Source organism: Sitophilus oryzae, unplaced genomic scaffold (genome assembly GCF_002938485.1).
Source record: "Sitophilus oryzae breed Bouriz unplaced genomic scaffold, Soryzae_2.0 scaffold_857_pilon_pilon, whole genome shotgun sequence".
Classification (NCBI taxonomy): Eukaryota; Metazoa; Arthropoda; class Insecta; order Coleoptera; family Curculionidae; genus Sitophilus; species Sitophilus oryzae.
The window spans coordinates 6,095,112-6,119,980 of record NW_022147480.1 but is presented as its reverse complement, the minus strand read 5'-3'; the positions used below and the strand labels follow the sequence as shown (position 1 = coordinate 6,119,980).

At 31.5% G+C, this 24,869-nt stretch overlaps 2 protein-coding genes and 1 long non-coding RNA gene across 4 annotated transcripts in view; all 3 read left to right on the top strand.

Annotated features, from left to right (window-relative positions):
• The window catches only part of LOC115889891 (proteoglycan 4), a 56,972-nt gene extending 48,696 nt beyond the window's left edge, over positions 1 to 8,276 (top strand). For both annotated transcript variants that reach the window (XM_030909982.1, XM_030909981.1), the window contains exons 3-4: positions 2,102 to 2,215; positions 6,321 to 8,276. In XM_030909982.1, the coding sequence (XP_030765842.1) occupies positions 2,102 to 2,215; positions 6,321 to 6,824 (618 nt within the window). In that variant the 3' untranslated portion in view covers positions 6,825 to 8,276. The remainder of the gene's footprint in view (positions 1 to 2,101; positions 2,216 to 6,320) is intronic.
• A 12,443-nt stretch (positions 8,277 to 20,719) lies between these two features.
• LOC115889893 (mediator of RNA polymerase II transcription subunit 29) lies at positions 20,720 to 21,641 on the top strand. The gene is made up of 4 exons (XM_030909985.1): positions 20,720 to 20,989; positions 21,040 to 21,101; positions 21,158 to 21,242; positions 21,304 to 21,641. The coding sequence occupies exons 1-4, from the start codon at positions 20,792 to 20,794 to the stop codon at positions 21,514 to 21,516; spliced, it is 558 nt and encodes a 185-aa protein (XP_030765845.1). The 5' UTR covers positions 20,720 to 20,791; the 3' UTR covers positions 21,517 to 21,641.
• A 337-nt stretch (positions 21,642 to 21,978) lies between these two features.
• Positions 21,979 to 22,807, top strand: LOC115889895. Its single transcript, XR_004051519.1, has 2 exons — positions 21,979 to 22,184; positions 22,453 to 22,807. It is a non-coding gene; the product is annotated as an uncharacterized LOC115889895 (long non-coding RNA).
• The last annotated feature ends 2,062 nt before the right edge of the window (positions 22,808 to 24,869 follow it).

Genomic DNA, 24,869 nt, shown 5'->3' with positions numbered 1-24,869 from the left:
AATGCAAATAAACATGAGCATAATAAATGCAATAAATAGTTGCATATATCTTGTCATTCTACTGGTAAAAAGTTATTAAAACTATCATAAATCGATTAAGTTTATAACAGGCAAATATGATAACATATTGCTATATCATTTTAGCACAATTAGTAGGGTACTAATAAATACTACAGACAGTCGTCGCCACAATTAGCAGAAAAAACCAGTCAACGAATGAAATCAATTAACTAATTTTTTTATCGACAAATTTAAAAATGAATTTTGGCTCTTATAAAGATACTTATAAATACATTTATTTGCTAATTGATTGGCACTACGTAGATAATAATTTGCCAATGAGTGTACTTATTTTTTTTACTACAGATTATTACGTGTCATATGAAACAGTTTGATTTAGTTACATCATTATTGTTTATTAGATATTTTGTACTGACTAGTTTAATAAATATTTTTTTGCATTCGAATGGAGTGCCCTTATATATCCTCACTTCAAAATATAGTTTAATCTGTAATAGTTTAAGTAGTGCACATGAATGCACATGAGTATATAGAGGGTGTCCCAGGCTGAGCGTGCATTAGAAGTTTCCAGAGAACTGCAATATCTAGATTGGAGATTTTTTGCACATCACTGTTTCACAACGAGATCTATTCTATTAAAAACTATTTTCAATATGGCGGCACTTCCGGAAATACCGGAAGTTGACAGCAACTTTCTTATTTTAAATGGGTACCCCCACTTGTCATTACATACTTAAATTCTCTGTAAAATTTTATGAATTTTGATGTGTATACTTAATATTAATTGTTTTTGAGAAAAAAAAAATATTTCAAATTTTTGGAGGAAAAAAACTGCCTGTCAAAAAACCCAGTATAGCCTAAAAGACAAATTTAGTGAGTACCACAGCCACTGTGGCATAAAGTGAAGACATGTGGTTATTTATTTCAAAATTTAAATTGTTCGAATGTCATACAATATTGGCCGTAGCTGTCATGGAATTGAGCGATTAAAAAATTATCATAAATAATTTTTTTTCAAATGGAAACCCTTTTTTTTTTTCATTTCACCAGTGAAAATGTTTTTTAATTCATTACTTTTTGATTATACTTACATGTTCTTATACCTAAAATAAATTGTTTTAAGTTTGGCCATGTCATATTGCCATCAGCTATCACTAAAATACGATACGAAATATATTTTTATAAATACACTTTATAAAGTTTTACCAGCAGTATTTATAATATACGAAATTCGAATAATTAGTTTTTGACAGAAGGAAATAAATTGTCTGATGGTTTGACACTTAATGTCAATGGAAGCTAGATAAAATAAAGAAAAAGTTTGTTTTAGATATGTATAATCATACATGTATAATCAAAAAGTAAAGCATTCAAAAACCTTTCCACTAGTGAAATTAAAAATGTGGTTTCCATTTGAAAAAAAATGACTTATGATAATTTTTTAACGCTCAATTACATGACAGCTACGACTAATATTATGACATTCGAACAATTTAAATCTTGAAATAGATAGCCACCTGTCTTCTCTTTATGCCACAGTGGCTGTGGTAATCATTAAATTTGTCGTTTAGGCTATACCGACTTTTTTGACGGGCAGTTTTTTTCCTCCAAAAACTTTGAATATTTTTTTTTCAAGAACGGTTAACGTTAGGTATAGGGTGTTTGATATCAAAATTCATAAAATTTTACAGAGAATTTATGTATGTAATAAAAAATGGGGGTGCCCCATTTATTTTTTCCGGTATTTCCGTAAGTGCTGCCATATTGAAAATATTTTTAATCGATAGATCACGTTGTAAAACAATAATGTGCAAAAAATCTCTGATCTATTGTAGTTATCTAGAAACTTCTTATGCACGCTCAGCCAGGGACACCCTGTATATAGTCACTATTTATATATAAACGGTTGTGGGTTGGAGCTATTTCATATGCTTTTTTGCATGATTTTACCCATTTCCATTATTTCATTCAATAATATGATTTTCTATGAATAATTGAATCATTTCATTATTCATAATCATTATTGTATTCGCCAATATTCTCTATATTGAATAAGCATTTTAATGGATATATGTTTTAGGTGGAAGTGGATTCTACACCGGAGCATCCGTACTTTGTAATGGGCCATGGTTGGGCCAGTTTTAATCCCGATAGGACCCTTCAATGTTACGGACTTAAGGTGCATCGGTTGCAAGTAAGTTATTCACAGTAAATAAGTATTAAGTTTGGATAATTTGAATATCAGCAAGACAATATTATGTGGTATTTACGTATTACAGGTAGGACCTCTAAGCGCAATTTTGTCCAAATTGAGATTTTTAGTTTATTAGAAGGGGAATAATATAATCCATCAATGGATTACTATATATTTCAATATTTTCGTATAATTACGCGGGAAAATGGAAAAACAGTTCTCCGTGTAAGCTTCCCCGTAACTAACTTGTACGAAGTTTTTATTAGCTCCTGTAATATTCATTTTTCGTAAATACGAGGTCGTGCCTTTTAGCCCTCGATATATATTTTTTTCTACTACTCATAACTTACAAGATATTCACAAAAATAATAAACAACAGAATACAAAACACGCTAAACACTGAACAACCACGAGAACAAGCAGGCTTTAGAAGCGGCTTCAGCACGATTGATCATATACATACATTAAGAGAAACTATCAGCCGAACAAAAGAATACGAATAACTTCTACTAGCCATAGCCTTTATAGACTTGGAGAAGGCTTAAGCAAAAATAGAAGCCGTAGCGAAACAAGGCATTGAGAGGCCTTACTTAGAAACACTCGCAAATATATTCAAAGAAGCCAAAGCAAGAGTAATGATATATAAAACAACCCCAGAGTTCCCAACTGGCACATACTGACACAGTACGACAGGGAGACGCGATATCCCCAAAGCTGTTTACAGCAACACTAGAAGAGATCTTCCGTCAACTAAACTGGAGGACAGACAACAGATGGATCAGAAAAATTACGGCATGGTAACCACGAGGAATCAAGGGAACTAGAGGAAAACCAAACATGGGATGGGACCACGACATAAGAAAATTCGCAGGGATAACTTGGGCCCGCATTGCCAAAAATAGAGAAGAATGGGCCCAACTACCAAGAGAGTATCTAAATATGTGGGGGAGGCTACACCATAATTGGCAATGGTTGAATAAGCTGAAAATGATGATGATGATATATTTTTTTACAAACAAAGTTTCTCCATGTTAAAATATGAGTAGCTGGATGTAGATAATAGAGAAAGTTGAAGAATTAAAATAAGAATTCTGGAAGAGATAATTTCAAATAGACATATATCTATTATATGTAGTTATTATTCACTCCTACAACTCCCAGTGGATGACAACAAGAATACAACTTTGAGAAACACATCAGTAGTATTAGTAAGTATTGAGCAATAAAAAGAACTGGAAGAAAGGAATATTTGTTCAGCAGTTAAAAGACCATACCATAACCTGGTATGCCGATGCTTTCAAATCCAAAGCAGGATCAAGGACATGTGGGGACAATCTCCGCAACATGGTGGGGATTATAATTGCTCGGTACACTGCAAGTTTCGTTTTTGTACTCAAGTCATGATTATAGAAAACCCTGTCTTTCAATTTCCAGAATGCTCTTGAGGCGCTGATAATCCTGTGCTGAACAGAGTCAATATTGGCCTTTTCCGAAATCAAACTGCCGAGGTAATTGAATTCCGCCATTTATTCCAATAGTTCTTCTCCGATTTTTATAGCATTGTTGTGATCTTCGGGGGGAGTGCACATGATTTTAGTTTTATCGATGTTCAGTTTAAGACCCAAAGCCGCGTATGCCCAGGTGTATATGTTCAACATATCTTGTAATTGCTGTAACGTTTTTGAAACTAGAGCGCAGTCATCAACGTATTGATGTTCTGTGATGAATTTTGTACGTGTTTTTGCCCCGGGTCTTTTTATGTTGTACAGACCGCCGTCGTATCTGTATCTAATGCCCAATCCTCTCTCCTGCAGTTTGTTATTCACTATAATGGAGAGCTCTGCCATGAATGTCCTCTAACTCTCAGTGGATGACTCACCAAGAATATACAACTTTGAGAAACACCTCAGTATATTATTGAGCAATAAAAAGAACTTGAAGAGAGAAACGTTTGCTCAGCAGTTAAAAGACCATACCATAACCTGGTATACCGATGCTTTCAAATCCAAAGCAGGATCAAGGATAGAAGTATTTGGACGAAAACTAAATACTCCGAACCAAAAAAAAATACATGATATAGACTAAAAGCCAAAACTAGTAAAGACAAAATTACAAAAGCAATGAAAATTCCATTTTCCCTACTTTTTGTTACTCTAAGCCTTTTATCTGTCTGATCCACCGCCGCCCGATGTATAATGAGGCGTAGAACATCCGAACACCGAACCAACTGAGGAATTCATCTCAAACAAGCGGCCTCGCTTATTAGTAGCTCAAGGGTTGAGAGGCTGTTTGTACAGCTGGCCACTTTGGCGTTACGTCGACCGAGGAAAGTGATTATTTTAAAACAGTGCCGCTCTCTGTGTGCGTGTATGTGTATCTCGGTTGACGTAAGACCGAATTAAATGCCACAAGTCGAAAAAGATTCGCATTTCTTCTTCTTTTTTTAATTCTGTTTTTTTTACTTCCGGCGTTGAGAGCTACGGAAGAATGTTATGACTTAATTTTTAATTATTTTTTTTTTATAATTTTCATTTACTTTTTGTCCTCTTCCATGAAGTTTTTCTTAAATTTTTATGTACCTATCTAAAGAATTTTATTGTATTTTTGATAATTTTTTTTCCTTTTATATATAAATAATAAAAGTGGTTCACCCCTATAACTTTTTTATTTTTTTAGATAAAAAATCGAAATTTGGTATGTTAGTATATGACATAAATTAGGGTTCAATTGACGTATTCAATTATTTTAGGCCACTTCCTGTTTCACCGGAAATGACTACAACTTTTGATTTTTAAATGGCATCCTCGGTATTTTTCCACTTTTTTTGATAGAAAATGACACTCTGGATAAAATGATATATCATATGTCAACTTTTGGCATTTTTGCTTAAAACAAAATTGTATGTTAAATTTCAATCTAGTGTCATGGCTGTGTTAAAAACACTAAATTTTTAATCAAGGAAACTTGGAAAATAAATTTGATCGTCTAATGTTTTAGGGTCTTGTCCTGGCTAGTTAAAAGATGTTCAAATCGTATTTTTAATCATATCTCAATTTTTTCAAATGAAACGAGGGTGGCTCATTTTTTACGAAAAAAAAATCATTTTTTTACGAATAATTTGATACCACACACTTGGTATTTCGAGTCAAGTTATCGTTATGAATCGCATGTTGCAATTCCAAATAAATCATATTCAAAAATGTCAAATTTTAACATATGATATGTCATTCTATTCAGAGTGCCATTTTCTATCGAATAAAGTAACAAAATACCGAGGGTGCTATTTAAAAATCAAAAGTTGTAGTCGTTTCCGGTGAAACAGGAAATGATCGAAAACAATTGAATACGTCAATCAATCCTAATTTATGTCATATACTAACATACCAAATCTCAATTTTTTATCTAAAAAAATGAAGAAGTTATAGGGGTGAGCCACTTTTGAGACGCACCCGGTATAATGCATAAAAGAAGATTGATTGGCAATGAAATATACAGGGTGAGTCTTAACTAAATACAAATATTTCCAGGTCTGATAGATCTCGATAAAAGAAACATATTTTTTCTTTACCATTTTTCAAAATAAGTTCCAAAGTTCAAAATAACCGAGTTATTTTTCTTTAAAAATTTCCAAAAAAAATATTAAGCATTGGATCTTGTCTGGGTTTTCTTTCTTCTAAATTTAACCTATTACCTATGTTGCCATATTATCAAGAAATTATGGTTTTTAACTAAAAACTAAAAAAAAAACCAAAACATTTTTTCAAAAAATTCCAAATTTTTAAAAAAAATTTCTTTTACGAAAAAACCTCATCGTATTTCTGGTTTCGAAATATACTACCGCTAAAAATATGTGCACTTCTATAAGACTCGCCCTGTATATACTAGGGTGCACCAAAAAAAATTTCCGAAACGAGTCGATTAAATGAAAAATTATATCAGATCTTTTTTGAAGACCCTTCAATTTCCTACAAAAATTTGTATTGATTATAGCATAATCACATGTGGGAATGATTTTTTTACTCTTCAGTAACCAAAACCTCTAGGCACTTTTACGAAAATATACATTTTCAGTGTTCAATATTAATTTTTTCTTTGTCCATTTCAGGTGGGCGACGTGCTAGTCTCCCTAACACCCCGCGACACACCACCAACACCCAACTCCACGTCCGCCTCCTCGCGAGGCACCACCATAATGACCACCGCCACCACAACCACCATGTCCGCCAGACCGTACCCAGTCGTCAACCACAACAACACGCCGACCAGCAACAGCGTCAGCACCATCAACCACGGCGGCAACCTCTTCAGTCCTCCATCCTCGTCGCTGGCGATAAGCCTGTCGTCCAATCACCACAGGCCCTTGTCCCATTCTCCGCCCAAGCCTGTCAGGTCGCCCGAGTACATCCTGTCGACCCCTGTGGGGCAGGCGTTGCACTTTTACAACTCTGCCATCGCCACAGATGCGAAAGGATTGCCGCAAACTGTGCCGCTGCAGCTGGACGCGGAGAGCAGGAAGAGGAGATGGAGCGCTCCCGATGCGATTGAGGAGGAGGAGATGGCGCAAAGGAGCCGGATGAGTGTTTTTGACGGGAGTATTAAGAAGGAGTGATATTAGCGATATCGATACGGTTTGAAATGCCAGGCAGGGAGGAGGGTTTGAATTGTGTTTTGGGACCTACCGCGCTGTGTATGTTCCGTTTTTCTGAGTGAAAAATTGGATATATAAAGGTGCGGTATATAACTCCCTGTAGAGTGTTTCGATTGGGCTTTTATTGATGAGAGTAGTCAATATATACCTGTTTAATCACATTGCAAACTATCAAGCACCTAACAATCAATTATACGAATATGTAGCTAAACTTATTTATATGTCAGAAATGGCCAAAACATCATCATTTTCAGCTTTATTCAACCATTTCCATTTATGGTGTAGCCTTGTTTGATCCCTCACTCGGAGGCCTTAGGCCCATTGCTATAGCCCTGTATTGTTGTACCAAACCTTCCTCTCATTCTTTCTTTGCGTTAAAGCACTTCCAGCTATTTGCAAAGTTCCCGACGTCTTTGATGTTGGCTTGTGCTACTTCCTCTAGTCCCTCCAAAAAACCTTGCCCTAAAGTTTTAAAGCGTCGGTATTCCAGTGCCGAACAGTGGCACAGCAGGTGGTATCCCTCACATATTTAGATACTGTCTTTGTAGTTAGACCCATTGTTCTCTATTGTTGGCTATGCGGGCCCAAGTTATCCCTGCTAATTTCCTGATATCATAATCCCATCTCAGGTTTGGTCTTCTTCTAGGTCTCTTAATTCCTCGAGGGTATTTTTGTGGTCCATCTGTTTTGCGTCTTTCTGGACAAGTGTCCTGCTCATTGCCACTTGAGGGATTTGATTCTGCGGATGACATCTATTACCTGGGTTTTTTGTCGTATTCACTATATTCTTTTACGATCTCTCTTGGTTATTCCCAGCATATTTCGTTCTATTGAGCGTTGTGCGACCTGCAGTTTCCTTATGATGTCCGTTTTAAGTGTCTAGGTTTCACATGCATCGGTCATGACTGGTATTACACATTGGTCGAATGTTTTCTTCTTTAGATATAGTGGCATTCTAGATTTTAATATGATTGAGTTTCTTCCACAAGTATTCCATGCTAACTTAATTCTTCTGTTGGTTTCTGGTAGTACGGATCCTGAGCTATGTTTTAGTTGTCCCAAATCAATGTCACTTTGCAAAATGCTTAATCAAAATTAGGCATATTAAACAATGATGATATTTTCTGTACACTTCTGCAAAAAGACTGCCTGTTTTCAGTCATTTTACAAAATGCCAAATCGAGAATTGAGAGCCAGGTAGATTAAAAAACTGTCAAAGTTTAGTGAGCTATGAGCATAAGCATATTGAATAATTTACGCTTTAATAATAATATCCCATATTTTTCTATATAAAAACAATAATTATTTATGTCAAAATTTTATTATGTTTGAAAACAACTTGAATCCTATTTCTTAAATTTTAATTATAAATAACATAATTTTAAAAAATGTCTATACCTATGTGGCGGATTCATCTTTCCAAAAAAATCCTTAAATATCTAGACCCTTAAATGTTAGAATTAAAGAACATAAAGATTATTTAAGAAAGGGAGATTTTCACAAATCTAAGATTTGTCAGCATTCTTAGGACACAGGACACAGAATAAATTTTAATAACGCCAAAATTATAATGAAAGAAGCGATAGCCTCTAAAAGAAAAATAAGAGGCTTTTTTAATTCAATCTAATAAAAATAAATGTATTGCTCATGGCTCATGCATCTGTAGATGTTAGTAATGTATGGCAATCGCTTCTTTGACTTTAAATAACAATAGATACAACAAGATAAATAAACATAACATACGTAAATTTAAAAATAATCATACAGAAAGTTTGGGGCTTTTTGGTTTCACCTTATTAAGTAATTGTTATCAGGTAGTAACTGTTAATTTTGAAGTTTAAATATCAAGTTAAAAATGTCATTTTAACAGAACGTCAACGGTTTCTTGTAGACGTATCTGTTTTAAAAAAGTAAAGTGTTCTCGAATAGTTGAATTTAAATATTTTAAATAGTTTTTTCTTTATTCTTTGTATTTTTTTGCTTCCGACGACGGAAAGAGATAACTTTCCGAAACGTTAAGCATTTTTTTTCCTTTGTTAGTCAAATTTGTATTACTGTAAACATAACTTCTGACAAGCAGCGTCCGTTTAGGTTTAACGCAAAAAATAATTATTTTATTGTGTAGATTTTCTTGCAGTGCAGTGGCGAAATACCCATAAAGGATTTTTTTGGAAACATAATTTTAAATACAAAATATATCAAAACCTTAATATTAATATCTCATTTAATTATTACACTCTGTAATTCGATTCTGTGTACAGGGCTGGTTCTTTCTGGAACTTTGCTTTCTTTTAGAATAAAATGAATTTAGAGCTTTATAATAAACATCCCCATACTCTATTTAACAGAATTATCACTTTTTGTACCATTATTTCCAAATTTTGAAAGAGAAGTTCAAGAATTCTCGTTGGATAAATTTTGGTTAGTTATACCAATCTCGTAAAATGTTTTGTGCAATCTGACTAGTCTTCATTAGGCATTTTGCAAAGCGACTGAAAACAGATAGGTTCTTTGTAAAATATCCTTCTTTTGTTAAAAACGGCGGCGTTTTATAATTTGCCTGGTCTTTTTGCAAAATGCCGAGTTATTCGATACGCCTGCTACATATAGAATACTTCTACTATTTCAAGTGTTGTGTTGTTTATTAGAATGTCTTTTCTGTCTGCTAGTTCGTTGTACATTACTTTAGTTTTTGCTAAATTCGTTTTGAGACCTACTTTATTGCTGGCTGTATTTAGTTCGTTAATTTGTGCTTGTAGTTCTTCAAGACTATCGGACCACCCTGTATATAATAATTTCGAAATAAAAATTGAAATAGTGAGGGGAATATATTAAAACAGAAAGAAAAAATTAATCGGCAAGCTCTCAAACGGTTGCAGACGGTGCCTCGTGCATCGTTTGCTTCCTGGTTTATATTTTTTGGGATCGTTGTCATCGCTTGCTGATTCCTTACCGTACTGATGATGCTGGAAGGCAGTTACACTAGTGTACACTGATGTAGGTGTGGTTGTTGTGTGTGAGTGTGAATGTCTACTATAGTGTATATTGGTGTATGGTTACGAGTTTGTTGAGGGCTTGCCGATTAATTTTTTCCTTTTGTTTTTATAATAATTTCTTTATATTTTTCTATAGTAAAGTATATCTAAGCAATCTCTTATTTTTTAAAAATTATCGTTCTAGTACAAGCCAGTACTGACTTCATTATTTACAATACCCGCTCATTATCACGTTATAAAAATAGTTCTAAACATCTGCTAACACGTAAATGCAAAATGACATCACGCGCTGCATATCCATTCAAAACACATTCATAAATATTCCGTATTGATTTTTACACTTACGCGAGTTCAGAATGTTTGTGAAAAAAAATGAATCGTCATAATAGTTTGCAATGTGCTAAGTGAAAACCAATAAATCAAAAACTCGTTCCTATTTCAGACAATATACACTTTCCCATTTTCAAATTAAGAAAAAGAAAAATTTTACAACAAAAAACGTTGTTACATTATTCTAACTTGCGTGATGGCCTTATTATACACATTAATAAAACGCGACATCTGTAAGCCCAGATCGAAAGCTCGAGTCAGAAACTTAATTTATTAGGTCTTGAATTGAAACACCCTGTATAATCTGCCGTTGGTATTTCATAAGTAAATCGATAAAAATCGCTGCGTATATATATATTTTTTTTAAATATATTGAGTGACAACAAAATCTTTGCCTAGGGTGCCGTTTGATTGCATTTTATTGAATATTTTTGAAAAATTTCGGGTTTAATATATCCAAGCATTAACATTAGTACATAATTTTATATACAGGGTCGCTTTTATGTATGGAAACAGTCGATTATTAGGTAGAATATAGGAGGTACCGCAAAAACTAAAATACAAAAGTTATAGGATTTTTAATTATCTATTAGCGAGTAATAAATTTGAGTATACAGGGTCGTTCATAAAGTCGTGGCACATCAAAGTTTCATTTTTTTAAATAGAACCCCCCGTATATTATTACAAATTTCAATTCTTCCTTTAATTCTAAGCAAAAATCGAAATTCACACAATGTACTTCAAACCAACCGTTTCCGAGTTATTGACTTTTGAAAATATAACTTAAACAATATTCGATTTAATTAATTTCGATGTGTTTGGTTTGATTTAATGATGCCATTCTGCCGAAACTGTGATACTGTTGTAACGGGTTTTTAAATTCCTATTAGCTACTAGTAAATTTAAGTATACAGGTCGGTCATAAAGTTATGTCACATCAAACTTTATTTTTTTTTAATGAAACTCCCTGTATATTATTGCATATTTCAATTATTTCTTCAATTTTAAGCAATAATCGTAATACACAATGTACATAAATTGAAGAATTGAAATGTTAAACAAAAATTTTCTAATTTCCAGACTTGATATACTCTCATTTTATACATCTATGAATGCTAACCTGAGAACTAATGTCAAATATTATTAAGTATCACAGTTTCGGTAGAATGACATCGTTAAATGAAACTGCATCGAAATTAATTAAATCAAATTGTTTAAGTGATATTTTCAAAAGTCAATAACTCGGAAACGGTTGGTTTGAGGTACATTGTGTGTATTTCGATTTTTGCTTAGAATTGAAGGAAGAACCGAAATATGCAATAATATACAGGGGGTTCCGTTTAAAAAAATTAAACTTTGATGTGCCACGACTTTATGACCGACCCTGTATACTTAAATTTATTACCCGCTAATAGATATTTATAAACCCTATAACTTTTATGTTCAACTTTTTGCGGTACCTCCTGTATTTTACCTAATAATCGACCTTACATTTCCATACATAAGAGCGACCCTGTATAAAACTGTGTAAAATAAATCCAAATACTGATTTTTTCTAGCTTAAAAATAAACAGTTTTTGTCTACTACTAATAGAAAAGTTTTAATTGTCAATGTCAAACTTCGCTTGGCCATAAATCTTTCTGTTAAAACAATTTTTCATTAGCTTACACAGGACTATCTTAGTTGGCTTTTGAAAAAACACAGCTTCATATTTTAGTGCCTGTCTAACAGTAACAGTTGCTGTCTGTCATTTTAATTCACAGATAAACTGCATTTTCTGTCGTTTTTCGGGATGTCGTCTGTCGAAATATTCCCTAGCTCGTTGGACAAACTTACGTCAAAATTATCGGCCATATTGGCTTTAGAAAAAACCGCTCTGGGCTGCCATTCTAAATAATAATACGAACTTGTGGTATATAATCAGGAGAAAAATTGGCGCTTTGTAAATATGTTTAAAAATATACAGAGAGTTGAAAATTCCTTGGTATTTTTAGTTGAATATGTTGGTTTCACCGACTTGAAAAACGATCACCTTAAAAGATTCATGTATTTTAAAGTTATATATATTGTGTTCTAGTGCACCGATTTTAATGATTTTTAAGCAATTTGTAGCTAAATTAATTGACTTTTTAATATATTTTTCTAAATTAAAAATCAAAGTTGCCATCGGTCAATTATACGAGGAAAAACCAAAAGGTTGATATTTTGATGAAAGTTTGAAACACCCTGTGGAGTATACTAACAAAGCAAGGAATTTAAAAATTATTTTACCATCTAGGTGTACCTTTTCTGGATAGTTTGTTTTTCGGTTCATCTCAATAGCTTCATTTTTTTTGAAGATATTCGTTTTTGAAGAAGACATTAACATTTTTCTGTATTTTTTACATTAAAACTATTCCTTTTGGTCTCTCCAAAAAAATCCTTTATGGGTATTTCGCCACTGCACTGCAAGAAAATCTACAAAATAAAATAGTTATTTTTTGTAAACACTTCTGCGTTAAACCTAAACGGACACTGCTTGTCAGAAGTTATGTTTGTTATGTTATGTTTTTTTAATTCAATCTAATCAAAATAAATGTATTGCTCATGCATCTGTAGATGTTAGTAATGTATGGTAATCGCTTCTTTGATTTTAAAGAACATTACATAAATAAACATAACATACGCAAAATTTAAAAATAATCATACAGAAAGTTTGGGGCTTTTTGGTTTTACCTTATTAAGTAATTGTTATCAGGTAGTAATTGATAATTTTGAAGTTTAACTTGATATAATGTCATTTTAACAGAACGTCGACGGTTTCTTGTAGACGTATCTGTTTTAAAAAAGTAAAGTGTTCTCGAATAGTTGAATTTAAATATTTTAAATAGTTTTTTTCTTTATTCTTTGTATTTTTTTGCTTCCGACGACGGAAAGAGAAAAACTTTCCGAAACGTTAAGCATTTTTTTCTTTGTTATGCAACTTTGTATAACACTGCAAACATAACTTGTGACAAGCAGTGTTCGTTTAGGTTTAACGCAAGTGTTTACAGAAAATAACTATTTTATTTTGTAGATTTTCTTGCAGTGCAGTGGCGAAATACCCATAAAGGATTTTTTTTGGAGAGATGAATCCGCCACATAGGTACAGACATTTTTTATACCTTTTGGTCCTAATCAACAGACCTATAAAATAGTGTTTAAGTGTTTAAAAGACGTACCTAGATGATAAAATGATTTTTAAATTCCTTGCTTTGTTAATATATTTTACAGGGTGTCCCAAACTTTCACCTAAATATCAACATTTTGTTTTCCCTCGTATAATTGACAGATGGCAACTTTCATTTTTAATTTAGAAAAGGATACTAAAAAGTCAAATAAGTCAACTACAAATTGCTTAAAAAATCATCAAAATCGGCCAACTAGAACAAAATATATGAAACTTTAAAATACATCAAGATTTTAAGGTGCCCGTTGTTTTTTGTCAAAAGTTGTTTTCAAAAGATATTCCGTGAAATATGCAACTAAATTACCACAATTTTTTTGCAACGATCTTATTGTCACTTGATATATTGAAATTTTGTGAATCCCATATAAAATTTTGATACAGATATTATTTTATTGCCCAATGAACATGTAAAAAAATGTTATTCGGTTTATTGGGCAATAACAATGATAAACACAAAATAAAGAGTAAAAAATAGTGCAATCAGCTGTTTATAATATTGTAGTCGTTCATGACAATATGTAGAATTATACCAAGTTAGGGCAAGATGCATTATTATTGTGCTTGTAAATATTGAAAATAGAAAAATGGTTGAGTATTATTAAGAGTGATATGTAGTAGGACTGTAAAGTATAGGTTTTTTTAATCATGTTAAGGGATGGAGCAAAAAGGTGGAGTTTTTCACGTACAGGGCGGTCACATTTTCGGACGCCTTGTCTGGAATCGATCTCAGTCTTAAAAAAAATTCGCCGTGTGATATAGAACTGCTTTTATACATGTTCATAGAGATCTGTATTTTAACTGTTTTTTTTCTCTTGTAGTAATGTAATATGAACTGCCCAATGAAAAGATATTATCATTAGTATAGGTTATTGTACTTAGAGTTTTGCAAGTCTAAATAAAGAACATTAGCTTCAAAATACTTTTTTTTTTAGTTTTTAAAATACTTATTGAATACTCAATTTATTGACGCAGAATTTTAGCTGTGCATTTTTTATTTTACTTACAAAAAGTTTACGTTTTTCTACAATTTTTTATATCAAAAATATTATGGGAGGTTACGAATTTATAATAAGTATAAGCACAAAATTATTTAGCCTAGTTGATGCGACTTTGATATAAATAATATGTACAGTATCGGACAAAATTAGAGCAACTTTATGATTTTTTCCACTTAAGGCAAATTATTTTGTAATATGAATTTGAAACTACTACCCTAAAACACGATTTACAAATGAAACAAGAAAATACTAACAAATCTTTATTTCCTATTGTTTCTTTAAAAAAAATAATAAATTCCAATAATCTGTTAACTTTTACTGCGACAAAATTAAAGCAATTTTTATTTTTTTCCATGCTATTAAGAATACAAACTAAATTTAAGTATCAGAAAGACCGCATTATCAATATTTTGTCCAGTACCCTTTATTTCCTATCACAGCTTCACACCTCTTGGACATTGAATCAATTAAATTTGAAATGACGTCAGCATCCATTGACATCCAAGCATTTTCAATTTCTTGATACAAACTATCACAATTTGAGATATTTTTTGAACGAATCTTCTTTTCTACTATTTCCCACAAATTTTCAACGGGGTTGAGGTCAGGTGATTGTGGGGGCCACTTTAAAACTCGAACATTATTATCATTAAACCACTGTTTAACAATTTTCGCTGTGTGTTGTGGATCATTGTCATGTTGGTATATAAATTTAAGTGGCATTTCCCATTCTGCATAAGACCACATAACATTTTCAAGAATATTGCGGTACACAAATCGGTCCATTTTTCCACATATTTTGTATAATGGGCACATACCGTAGAAAAAGAAACAACCCCAAACCATTATATTTCCTCCTCCATGTTTAACCGAGGGATTTACGTATTTTGGGTGTAGCCTTTTGCCTTCTGGACGACGCGACCTACCCATCTAGCATCATCACTTCTAAAGATGCAAAATTTTGATTCGTATGAGAACAGCACCTTTTTCCACTCTCGGGCTGTCCACTGACGATGAAAGGTAGCGAATAGTAGTCTCGCATCCCGGTTTTTCTTTGACAATAACGGTTTCTTAGCAGGTCTTATAGCCTTGAGACCAGCTTCAACTAGGCGTCGCTGAATGGTCCTGGAAGAAACCTCTGGTTCCCCCAAATTGGCCAATACTTGTTGAGCTGACATTTTCGGCTCCCTTTGAACTAACCGTTTAACGCGACGATCAAAATGTTTGTTGGTTTTTCTATGTCGGCCACCTTGTTTTAAATTAACTACACGACCGCGATTACGGAAATTTTTAATTGTTTTCGAAACAATATCTTTTTTGACCAAAAACCTTGTTGATATGTCTGCCTGCGACATGCCACCTTTGTAAGCATCAACGATGCGTTGTTTCAAGTCAATTGAATAATGTATACCCCGAGGCATTCTACAGAGCAAAATAGTTACTTGTATCAACACTCTCAGAAAACCAACACTGCGTAAAGATCGAGTTGCTCTAATTTTGTCCAAGAATTTCATCAACATATTTGAAAAAATGCAAAAAATTACCGATAAGGAATACATTTAAGTCAACAAATAATTGAAATGTTTTGGTTGAAAAAAACATTCCATTGCAAAAATAAATAAACCGATTCAAATAAATGATGGCAGCTAAATGCACATTTTTCTATAGTTGCTCTAATTTTGTCCGATACTGTAAATCATATATAAATAATATGTGAATCATGTACAGACAAATTATGAAAAGAGATTGCATATTTTTACAAAAATACTAAATAAATATACATACTGATTTAAACACCTAAATGCAAATACGTGATATAATATTTTTGTGTTCAAATAATCGAATAAAAGTTGTAAAAATATATCATGAATTATTATATTTAAGCATTTTATGTTAATCTTAATAAAAACCTTTGGGGTTTTTTATGTATGTAGCTCTAGGACGCAGCGATTTTTTTTATTACCGTAAAAATATCGTTCAGAATGATGAAAAAAAACCTGGTAATGCTTGAGAAATTAAGCATCGTGATTTTCTATTTTCCATTTGAATATCACGGGGAGATATTTTGAATATTTTTGCGTTCTAACAAATCAGGGTATTGTAAAAATCAATACATATTCTTGTAAGAAATTGAACGGTCTTCAAAAAAGGTCTGATATGATTTTTCATTTAATCGACTCGTTTGAAAGTTATTGAAGATTAAAGTATATGATAACTTCCAGACTTTTTTATATTTTATCACGAAATAATGGCTCTAAAACATAAAATATTCTATTTTTCCTAAAGCTCATCAAGTGCTCTTTGCCAAAACATTAAAATTACAATAATTATTAATTATCGCTAATTACAATAATTAGAAATCATCCTGATTCAATACAGTCGTTTATTTTTAACTACAACTGTGTTTTTTTTGTACCTTGCTTGGCGCTGTTAGTTTTAGTGTAATGTCTATTGATGAAAACCTGCCGTACGAAAGGGACAATATAGCTTTTTAGATAATAACTTTTTACTAACTAAATCTGCTACACCTTCAATAACTTTCAAACGAGTCGATTAAATAAAAAATAATATCAGACCTTTTTTGAAGATAGTTCAATTTCCTACAAGAATATATATTGATGTTTACAACAACAAGCTGGTTTGTTAGAAAGCAATAAAATTAAAAAAAATGTTTCCTGTGTTATTTAAATGGGAAATAGAAAATCTCGATGAGATACCTCTCTTAATAATATTAATATTAAGAGCTCAAACTGTACCATAATATTTTCTCATCAACGTGAACGATATTTTCACGGTAACTAAAAAAAATATTATTTTTTTGTGCACCCTAAATTGTAGCTCAATGTCTTTTTATACTTTAGAACTCTATGCAATAGTACAGAGACATAGTTTTACTACACTAAATCTGAGGTTATAGAATTTTTCATTGATTTAGGAATAAGATTTTTGGCGTCTGTTTATTTTAATATACCTTTTAAAAAACTCATAAAGGTTTATTAGTCTTGAAATTTAAAAATATATCTCAAAATACTAATCGACATATCTGGGTATTTTTCCGAAAAATATCTTTGATCTACTGAATTTATACGAAGTTAGAGAACCACCCTGTATACAGAAACTAATAGTGTTTCTTCAATGTGTATTCTAATAAAATGTCATTATATACAAATTCCTAAAACAATGCTAAACTTGAAGAGTGTTTAATTTTAATACAAAAATGAAGATATCTCTTTTAGTTGGGCAGTTCGAAAAAAAAGGTGTAGTTTTAGCTGTTTCTAAAATTTAGATTATTTAGAGCGATTTGTCAAAACTAAAATGGAGTCGGTGTTGCGGCCCGTCCTTTATTTCTCGTCTTTTTTATTATTATTTTTATTAATTATTAATGTAAGAGAAAGGACGGGCACGCGTTTGCTTTTAAATAACTCTGTTTTTATAATTATATTTTTCCATGTGAATTCTTGGCTGTGATACAGTAAAGTATGTGGAAAGAGAACACTTCCCTCCATTAGACGGTCCGAAGATGATAGAGAGGACTGACATATCGTTGACCAAAAGATTTTTCCATGTTTTAGAATTCTAGATGGAGTTAGTTCAGAACACCAAGCTAATACAGAACATGTGTATTTATAAACCTGTTTATTTTTGCAATAGAAATGTTACAAGGTATGCAACTAGGAATACGCGCAGTCTTAATATTTCTCAACCTTAAACAGAGATAAAATAAGGCATAAAATAAGGTCAAAAATAACACAAATTCTATTTTGGACTTGCTTTGTGGTGTTATTTAAAAGGTGCTTTAATATCTTTTGTTTTAAACATATTCAAAGCATTTTGTTTTCTGCTAATTATTCATAGAAACATTATCTTTTAAATGTATCTACTAAGCAAGAACAGTTAACCTAATAGGACTGCTCATTCAGCTGAAAGTGTCTGCCAGGTACATGCGAAAACTCTCTTTGTGACGTCATTGTAGTCCTTATCATGATAGTGTGTCATTATTGGTTGCCGTGTGCAAAATATTCATTATTTAGTTTTTTTATTTAAACACCTTATATGTATGCAGTATAGAAAATTAACTGTATAAATCGTATTAAATACTCGGATAATGCATTTTTAAGAACAGCAGTTCCCAGCATCACCTTTTGCAGGCATTCTTTTTAGAGTACTTCCATATTTTTCTTTAAAATAATTAATAAACAATATCGGCACTTAGTAAGCACTTTGTCACAATCCACAACACAAAATAAACGTATTTATACACTCTATAGCTCTAAAAACTTTAAAAACACCCTTTTCACATTTAACATCGACAAAATAATTAACTCAAAATTTCTCAGCAGGTATTTTTATAAGTTTGGCATAGGCAACCAATAATACACACTATCATGACAAGGACTATAATGACGTCACAACTGTCAGCTGAAGCGCGGGAAGAGGCGAACGTACGTCTTATGAAGATGATCAATCCTATTAGTTTGCCGTTCTTGCCTACTAAGAGCACAATAAACAGCTAAACGCAGTATGTTTTTGGCGACAGAAGATGCTTGGTTCTAAACTAAACTAACGAATGGACGTATTGTTAGTTGCATACTCAAGTGGCGTTAACACGTAACGGCTTGGTGTTCTTTATGGAAAAACGGTATGGTTTGGTCTGCACAGTCTCTGGAGCTTAGCGCTTGCAAAGATCCTAACTAAGTGTCAACTTCTGCATAATAACGTAAAATACCTCACTCTGTGCTTTTTTTGTTAATAAATGTATAGAATAAATACTGTTTGTGAATTGATCAAAAAAGAAACTCTATATATATATTGCCCTGGCGACTTTTTTAACGTAGTTTGTAAGTAGTAGCGCGCGTACGAACCAAAATTACCCAAGTTTTCTTACCATACATACAATCGTAACTTTTTGGTTTGGTGTCGCACATTATTGTACACTATACAGGATCATTCACAGCGACAGTAGGTTAGGACGTTTACAAAGAACCGTTTTTTAAATATTTTTAATCGCCTGTTGTACACAGGGTGTTTTAAAAAAACATGTGCCCATCTCTCTTTGGGAGATTCCTCATGTAAAAATAAGATTTATTTTTCATATCAACATATAGGTCCGATTCTGCTTTGTTTCGTAGCTACAGGAGGTTAAAGTTTTAATTTTTTGTCAACTTATTATAATTTTCTTCTAAGTGCTTTTAGATTGGAATAAAAATTTTGAGGGTAAAAGTTACTGAAAGTGCGAAATATTTTAATGTTTAAAAAGCTGTCGACACTTTTTCACCAGAGAGACGGCACATGTTTTTGAAACACCCTGTATAAATATCTAACGTACCATCGACCTTGAATCACCCTGTATATTTACGCATTAGTCGTTATTCGTTAACTGCAACTATATGGCAAAACTAAACCAATATGAAAGAAAAAACATTAAAACTAAATTATAATGAAGACCATATTGTGATTATTTTTTTAATTGTATATTGTAACTTGTTATTTCACATTCTGTGATACCTTTTCTTATTGAAACGTGAATTTTTTGACAGTATTTTTTTATTATAACTATTTTATGTATCCGGTGAAAAATTATTAACCTTTTTATTCAAAATTGATATGTCTAAAAGAGAACCGTTGACCTGTCGAGTATAAAAGTACCTAAGTAAATAAACACCGTTCTTTTTTAAGTAAATACAAAGGGATGTAAAAATACAGACAATGATTTCTGAAGTGCCTTGCTGATAGCGATGGTGGTACTGATACCACCACGAAAAGAAATATATTTATTATAGGATCTGTAAAAATTCCTGTTTAAATATGAAATGAATATATTAGAAACAAAATTGTTGTATAGACATTATATATTGTGTTACAGAATATATGTATATGGTGTGCCATTTGTTGAACCGTAAGACCCCTAAAGAGGTGGTACAGTCAAAAATCAATAAAACCAGTATCTATGTTCCACGTTGTTTTTATTTCACTTTGCCCTTATAATTTTTTACATACTCTCTTTTGGCGTTTCTCTAGATGCCCAGTTATTTATAGTGCCATCCTGTATATAAACGTCTTTTATATTTCATGTAAACAAGATGTAAACAGGGTGTGAGTAAATAAATGTAGTTTGAATAGAGAGAAAATATAACTATAATTTAATAATAATTTTTTGGAATGTCTGGTAATCTATTTTAATGCCTGTATAAATATACAAAAGAAAAATGTATTATTCTTTTTACCCTTTTTATAAAGATTTTACCCCTTACTGAGTAGTTCGTTTATACCAGTCGTATTTCAACACATCTCTACTCTCTCAAGGTTAGCTATTGTATATTTTCTGTGGGTAGTTCACTTTTTTAGGTTAATTTTCTGACGTTTCTCTAAATTTTTAATAATAACAAAAATTCAAAATGTTTTCTATGCCAGATAAAAATATGCAGTTTACTATGAGTAAACAACAAGAAATGCAACAGCAGCAGGTACAGCAAGCTCAGCAACAGCTGCAACAAGCCCAGCAAATGCAGCAACAAGCCCAACAACCTCCACAACCCCTTGACAACATTTCGAAAATAAAAGCTCTCGTTGTGCCCCTCAGAGAAACTTTAGCAGTACGTTTACTTGAAATAATATGTACATTATCTAGCTCGATATTTTTTAGCTTACTATAAAAACCGCAGCACAAACTTTGAACCAGAACAGCCAGATCGACTCAGGATCTCAGTATGTTTATAAAATAAACTAGAAAATAATCACGTTCTAGCTTTATTTTTTTTTAGAAAAGCACCGGATGTTCAAATTCCTCGCTTTGATAAAAACCTAGAAGAATTTTATTCAATATGTGATCAAATTGAACTTCATTTGGTAATAAGAAACATACTTAATTTGCTTAAACAAAAATCAAAAACATCTGTAACTCTTTTAGAAAACATCAATAAAGTGTTTAATGCAGGCAGAAAGCAGTAACAGATACTTAAATTTGATGGTTGTTCCAACTCGTAATGAAAACATGGGAATGAATGAGAACAGTTTAACGTATCCTCAGTTTCTTGCAACGGTTGGGGCTCAAGTATCGTACACTAAAGAAATCCATGAAACTTTACTAGCTGCTGCCCAAAATATATCACCTTCCGAATGACATTTTCAGTATTAGAACTTGGACTGAAAAATTATATTACCTATTTACATTTAAGCATTATATTTAAACAATAATAATATAAGATAGTATTAAGAAACTTGTAATAAAGTAAGTGTTTTAGTATAGTGTATAATTTATTGATCAAAATTACTGTAGTGATATTTGTACGTATAAAAGATATAATACATTTAATTTTGAATTTCTTTTGCCCACTTTGTGTACTTAATTTTTCTATAATACTAATTGGCGAATGCGCCGGAAAATTTAATATGAAGCGCTTTTCTATCGTTTTTAACTACTAAAAATATTTAGTTTAATAACTTGTACGTAGTAATGATTATTAGTTGTTAAATTGCATTTTAATTTTAAAAATACAAATTTAAAACTTTGATAAAAAAATTTTATCTTGTAGTGTTTGCACATGCGTTGCTACGTGTCAACACAACACGACGGTGTTTTTACATTTTCTGTTATGTGTTCTGTCATTTTGTAGTCCGTTTTGAAAGTGAACAGACGTTTGCGTTTACACACCTTTAAATTTTCTGGAAATTTTTCGAAAAACTCTTAGCTAAATATTATACACAATGGCCCCTAAACAAAGAATGCGTATCGCCAACGAAAAAGCCAGCAAAATGGTCACAATGAGGGGCAACGTACCCAAATCGTCGGTGAGTACTTGAAACTTAACCATATTGTTCTATATTTAAAGAATTTTTACTGTTATTTTGAGTTCGTATTGGCCTATATTTTCAAGAATGTTGCACTTTAAGCTTCTGTACATGTTTCATGACTAAGATTTTAGCCAAATGTATATTTTTTAATGTAGCAAATAAAACTTTTCATGTGTTTACATTTTCATACTGGTATTTATAGACCAACAAATCTGATCAGGAATTTATTAATTAATATCTAGTAAAATATTATATTTTGTTACAGAAACAAGAGAAGGAATCATCCCCTGTAGGTCCATGGCTGTTGGCTCTCTTCCTGTTTGTTGTATGTGGCTCGGCAGTCTTTCAAATTATCCAGTCTATCCGTATGGCATAAAACCTCAATCCTTTTTGTAAGACAAAAATATCCTCTATTTTTTTGACAGATATATTTCGTTTTCTACAAACGTAATGTTTTTTTTCTATGATACGCTAGTGCAATTAGTTGTTTCTTAACTTTTGTAAATTTATACCAGCCCGTTTGTGTAATTCTATTTTATGCAATGTAATTTACCGAACCTAAAGTGTGTGTACAATAAAATATGTAAGGACTGTAATGATATTGTAATTTATAGTTTAAATTACAATGTGCGTGTTGCATTTTATGTGCAAAACTATTATTCTTATCGGTTATGTATGAGATTATTATATATTTATGTAAGAAATCATTCCAATAATTTTTCATTATGTAGAGTTTCTTTTAAATAAAATATATTATTATATTAAAGCTTCTTTTTATATGTTGTCCATATCAATTTTTGTTTTAGATAACGAAAGACAAAACAATACATTAAGTATTCACTTATCTTTGAAAGAAAAGTCCATAATGTTTATTAAATAACAAATATTAATTAATTTTTCATTACATTTTGTAACAAAAATAGATAATGCTCAAATTTTTTAAAATTAATGATATTTTTTTAACTCTACAAACAATAAGTTGCATCAAATCCATCTAATTTAAGTTTTACTACTGGTATTCAAGCAAATAAAATTTTGATTTATGTTAATAATATGTTGAAGTTGCAATTTAATTATTAAAAATAATTTGCATCAGCCAATTAAGTAGAAATCCATGTGAAAGTTTATTTATCCTGTTAATGTTCCAAAAGATTGTGAAATTTGCAGACTAAATACATTTGCTGTAATCATTTACAAATACCATTAATTTTCATTCATAATACTTAAATACATATAATGATATACAGGGTGTTACAAACTATAGATATTCTAGCTTTTAACTAAAATTCTTGAACATGGTTTTCATATTACTTTAATTTGTTACATTGTTTAAACCAAGTTAAGAAGTATAAATATATTAAGATATACAGGGTGTCCCAGGCTGAGCGTGCATTAGAAGTTTCTAGAGAACCACAAGATCTAGATCGGAGATTTTTTGCACATCATCGTTTTACAACGAGATCTATCGATTAAAAATATTTTCAATATGGCGGCACTTCCGGAAACACCGGAAGTTGGCAGCAACTTTCTTATTTTAAAAGGGTGCCCCTATTTTTTATTATGTACTTAAATTCTCTGTAAAATTCTATGAATATTGATGTTAAACACTCTATATCTAACATTAACCGTTTTTGAGAAAAAAATTATTTAAAATTTTTTTGACGAAAAAAAGTACCTGTCAAGAAAATGTGTATAGCCTAAAAGTCAAATTTAGTAATTACCACTCTGTTACCACTGCCACTGTTACATAAAGAGAAGACATGTGGCTATCTATTTCAAAAATTAACTTGTTCAAATGTCATAAAATAATGGCGGTAGCTGTCATGGAATTGAGCAATTAAAAAATTATCATAAATCATTTTTTTCAAATGGAAACCCACTTTTTTATTTCACTAATGAAAAGGTTTTTCAATTCGTTACTTTTTAACTATACTTACATGTTCCTATACCTAAAGTAAATAGTTTTTAGGTTATTTAAGATTTAGTTTCAAAACGTATATTTTTCTTGATTTTATCTAGCTTCCTTTGACGTTAAGTGTCAAACGGTCAGACAATTTATTTCCATCTGTCAGAAAACGATTTATTTGAATTTCCTATATATAAATACTGCCTGCTTAGAGTGTGAAAAGTGTATTTATAAAAATATATCTCGTATTTTCGCTCTTTAGTTGATATTATTAATAATATTCGATATAATCGAAAAAAAAAACAGCCCAAAGTCCGCTCGGAAATGATGCTGATTTTTGAACAAAACGTCACAATATGACATGGCCAGATCTATTATTTTACATCACTTGACGTTTAAAGTCATAGGCTACTGGTTAAAATCAAGAAAAATATACGCTTTAAAACCAAATCTTAATAAATAACTTATAAACGATTTATTTTAGGTATAGGAACATGTATAGACAAAAAGTAACGAATTGAAAAGCCTTTTCACTAGTGAAATAAAAAAAGTAAAGTGGGTTTCTATTTGAAAAAAATTATTTATGATAATTTTTTAATGGCTCAATTCTATGACAGCTGCGGTCGTTATTATATGACATTCAAACAATTTAATTTTTAAAATAGATAGCTACATGTTTTCTCTTTATGGCACAGTGGCTATGGTAATCACTAAATTTGACATTTAGGCTATAAACATATTTTTGACAGGCAGTTTTTTTCGTTCAAAAATTTTAG

Coding starts and splice junctions, on each gene's coding strand:
- LOC115889893 (XM_030909985.1), top strand. CDS start 20,792: ATGTTTTCTATGCCAGATAAAAATATGCAGTTTACTATGAGTAAACAA. Junction 20,990..21,039: donor CCCTCAGAGAAACTTTAGCA/GTACGTTTACTT, acceptor GATATTTTTTAG/CTTACTATAAAAACCGCAGC. Junction 21,102..21,157: donor CAGATCGACTCAGGATCTCA/GTATGTTTATAA, acceptor ATTTTTTTTTAG/AAAAGCACCGGATGTTCAAA.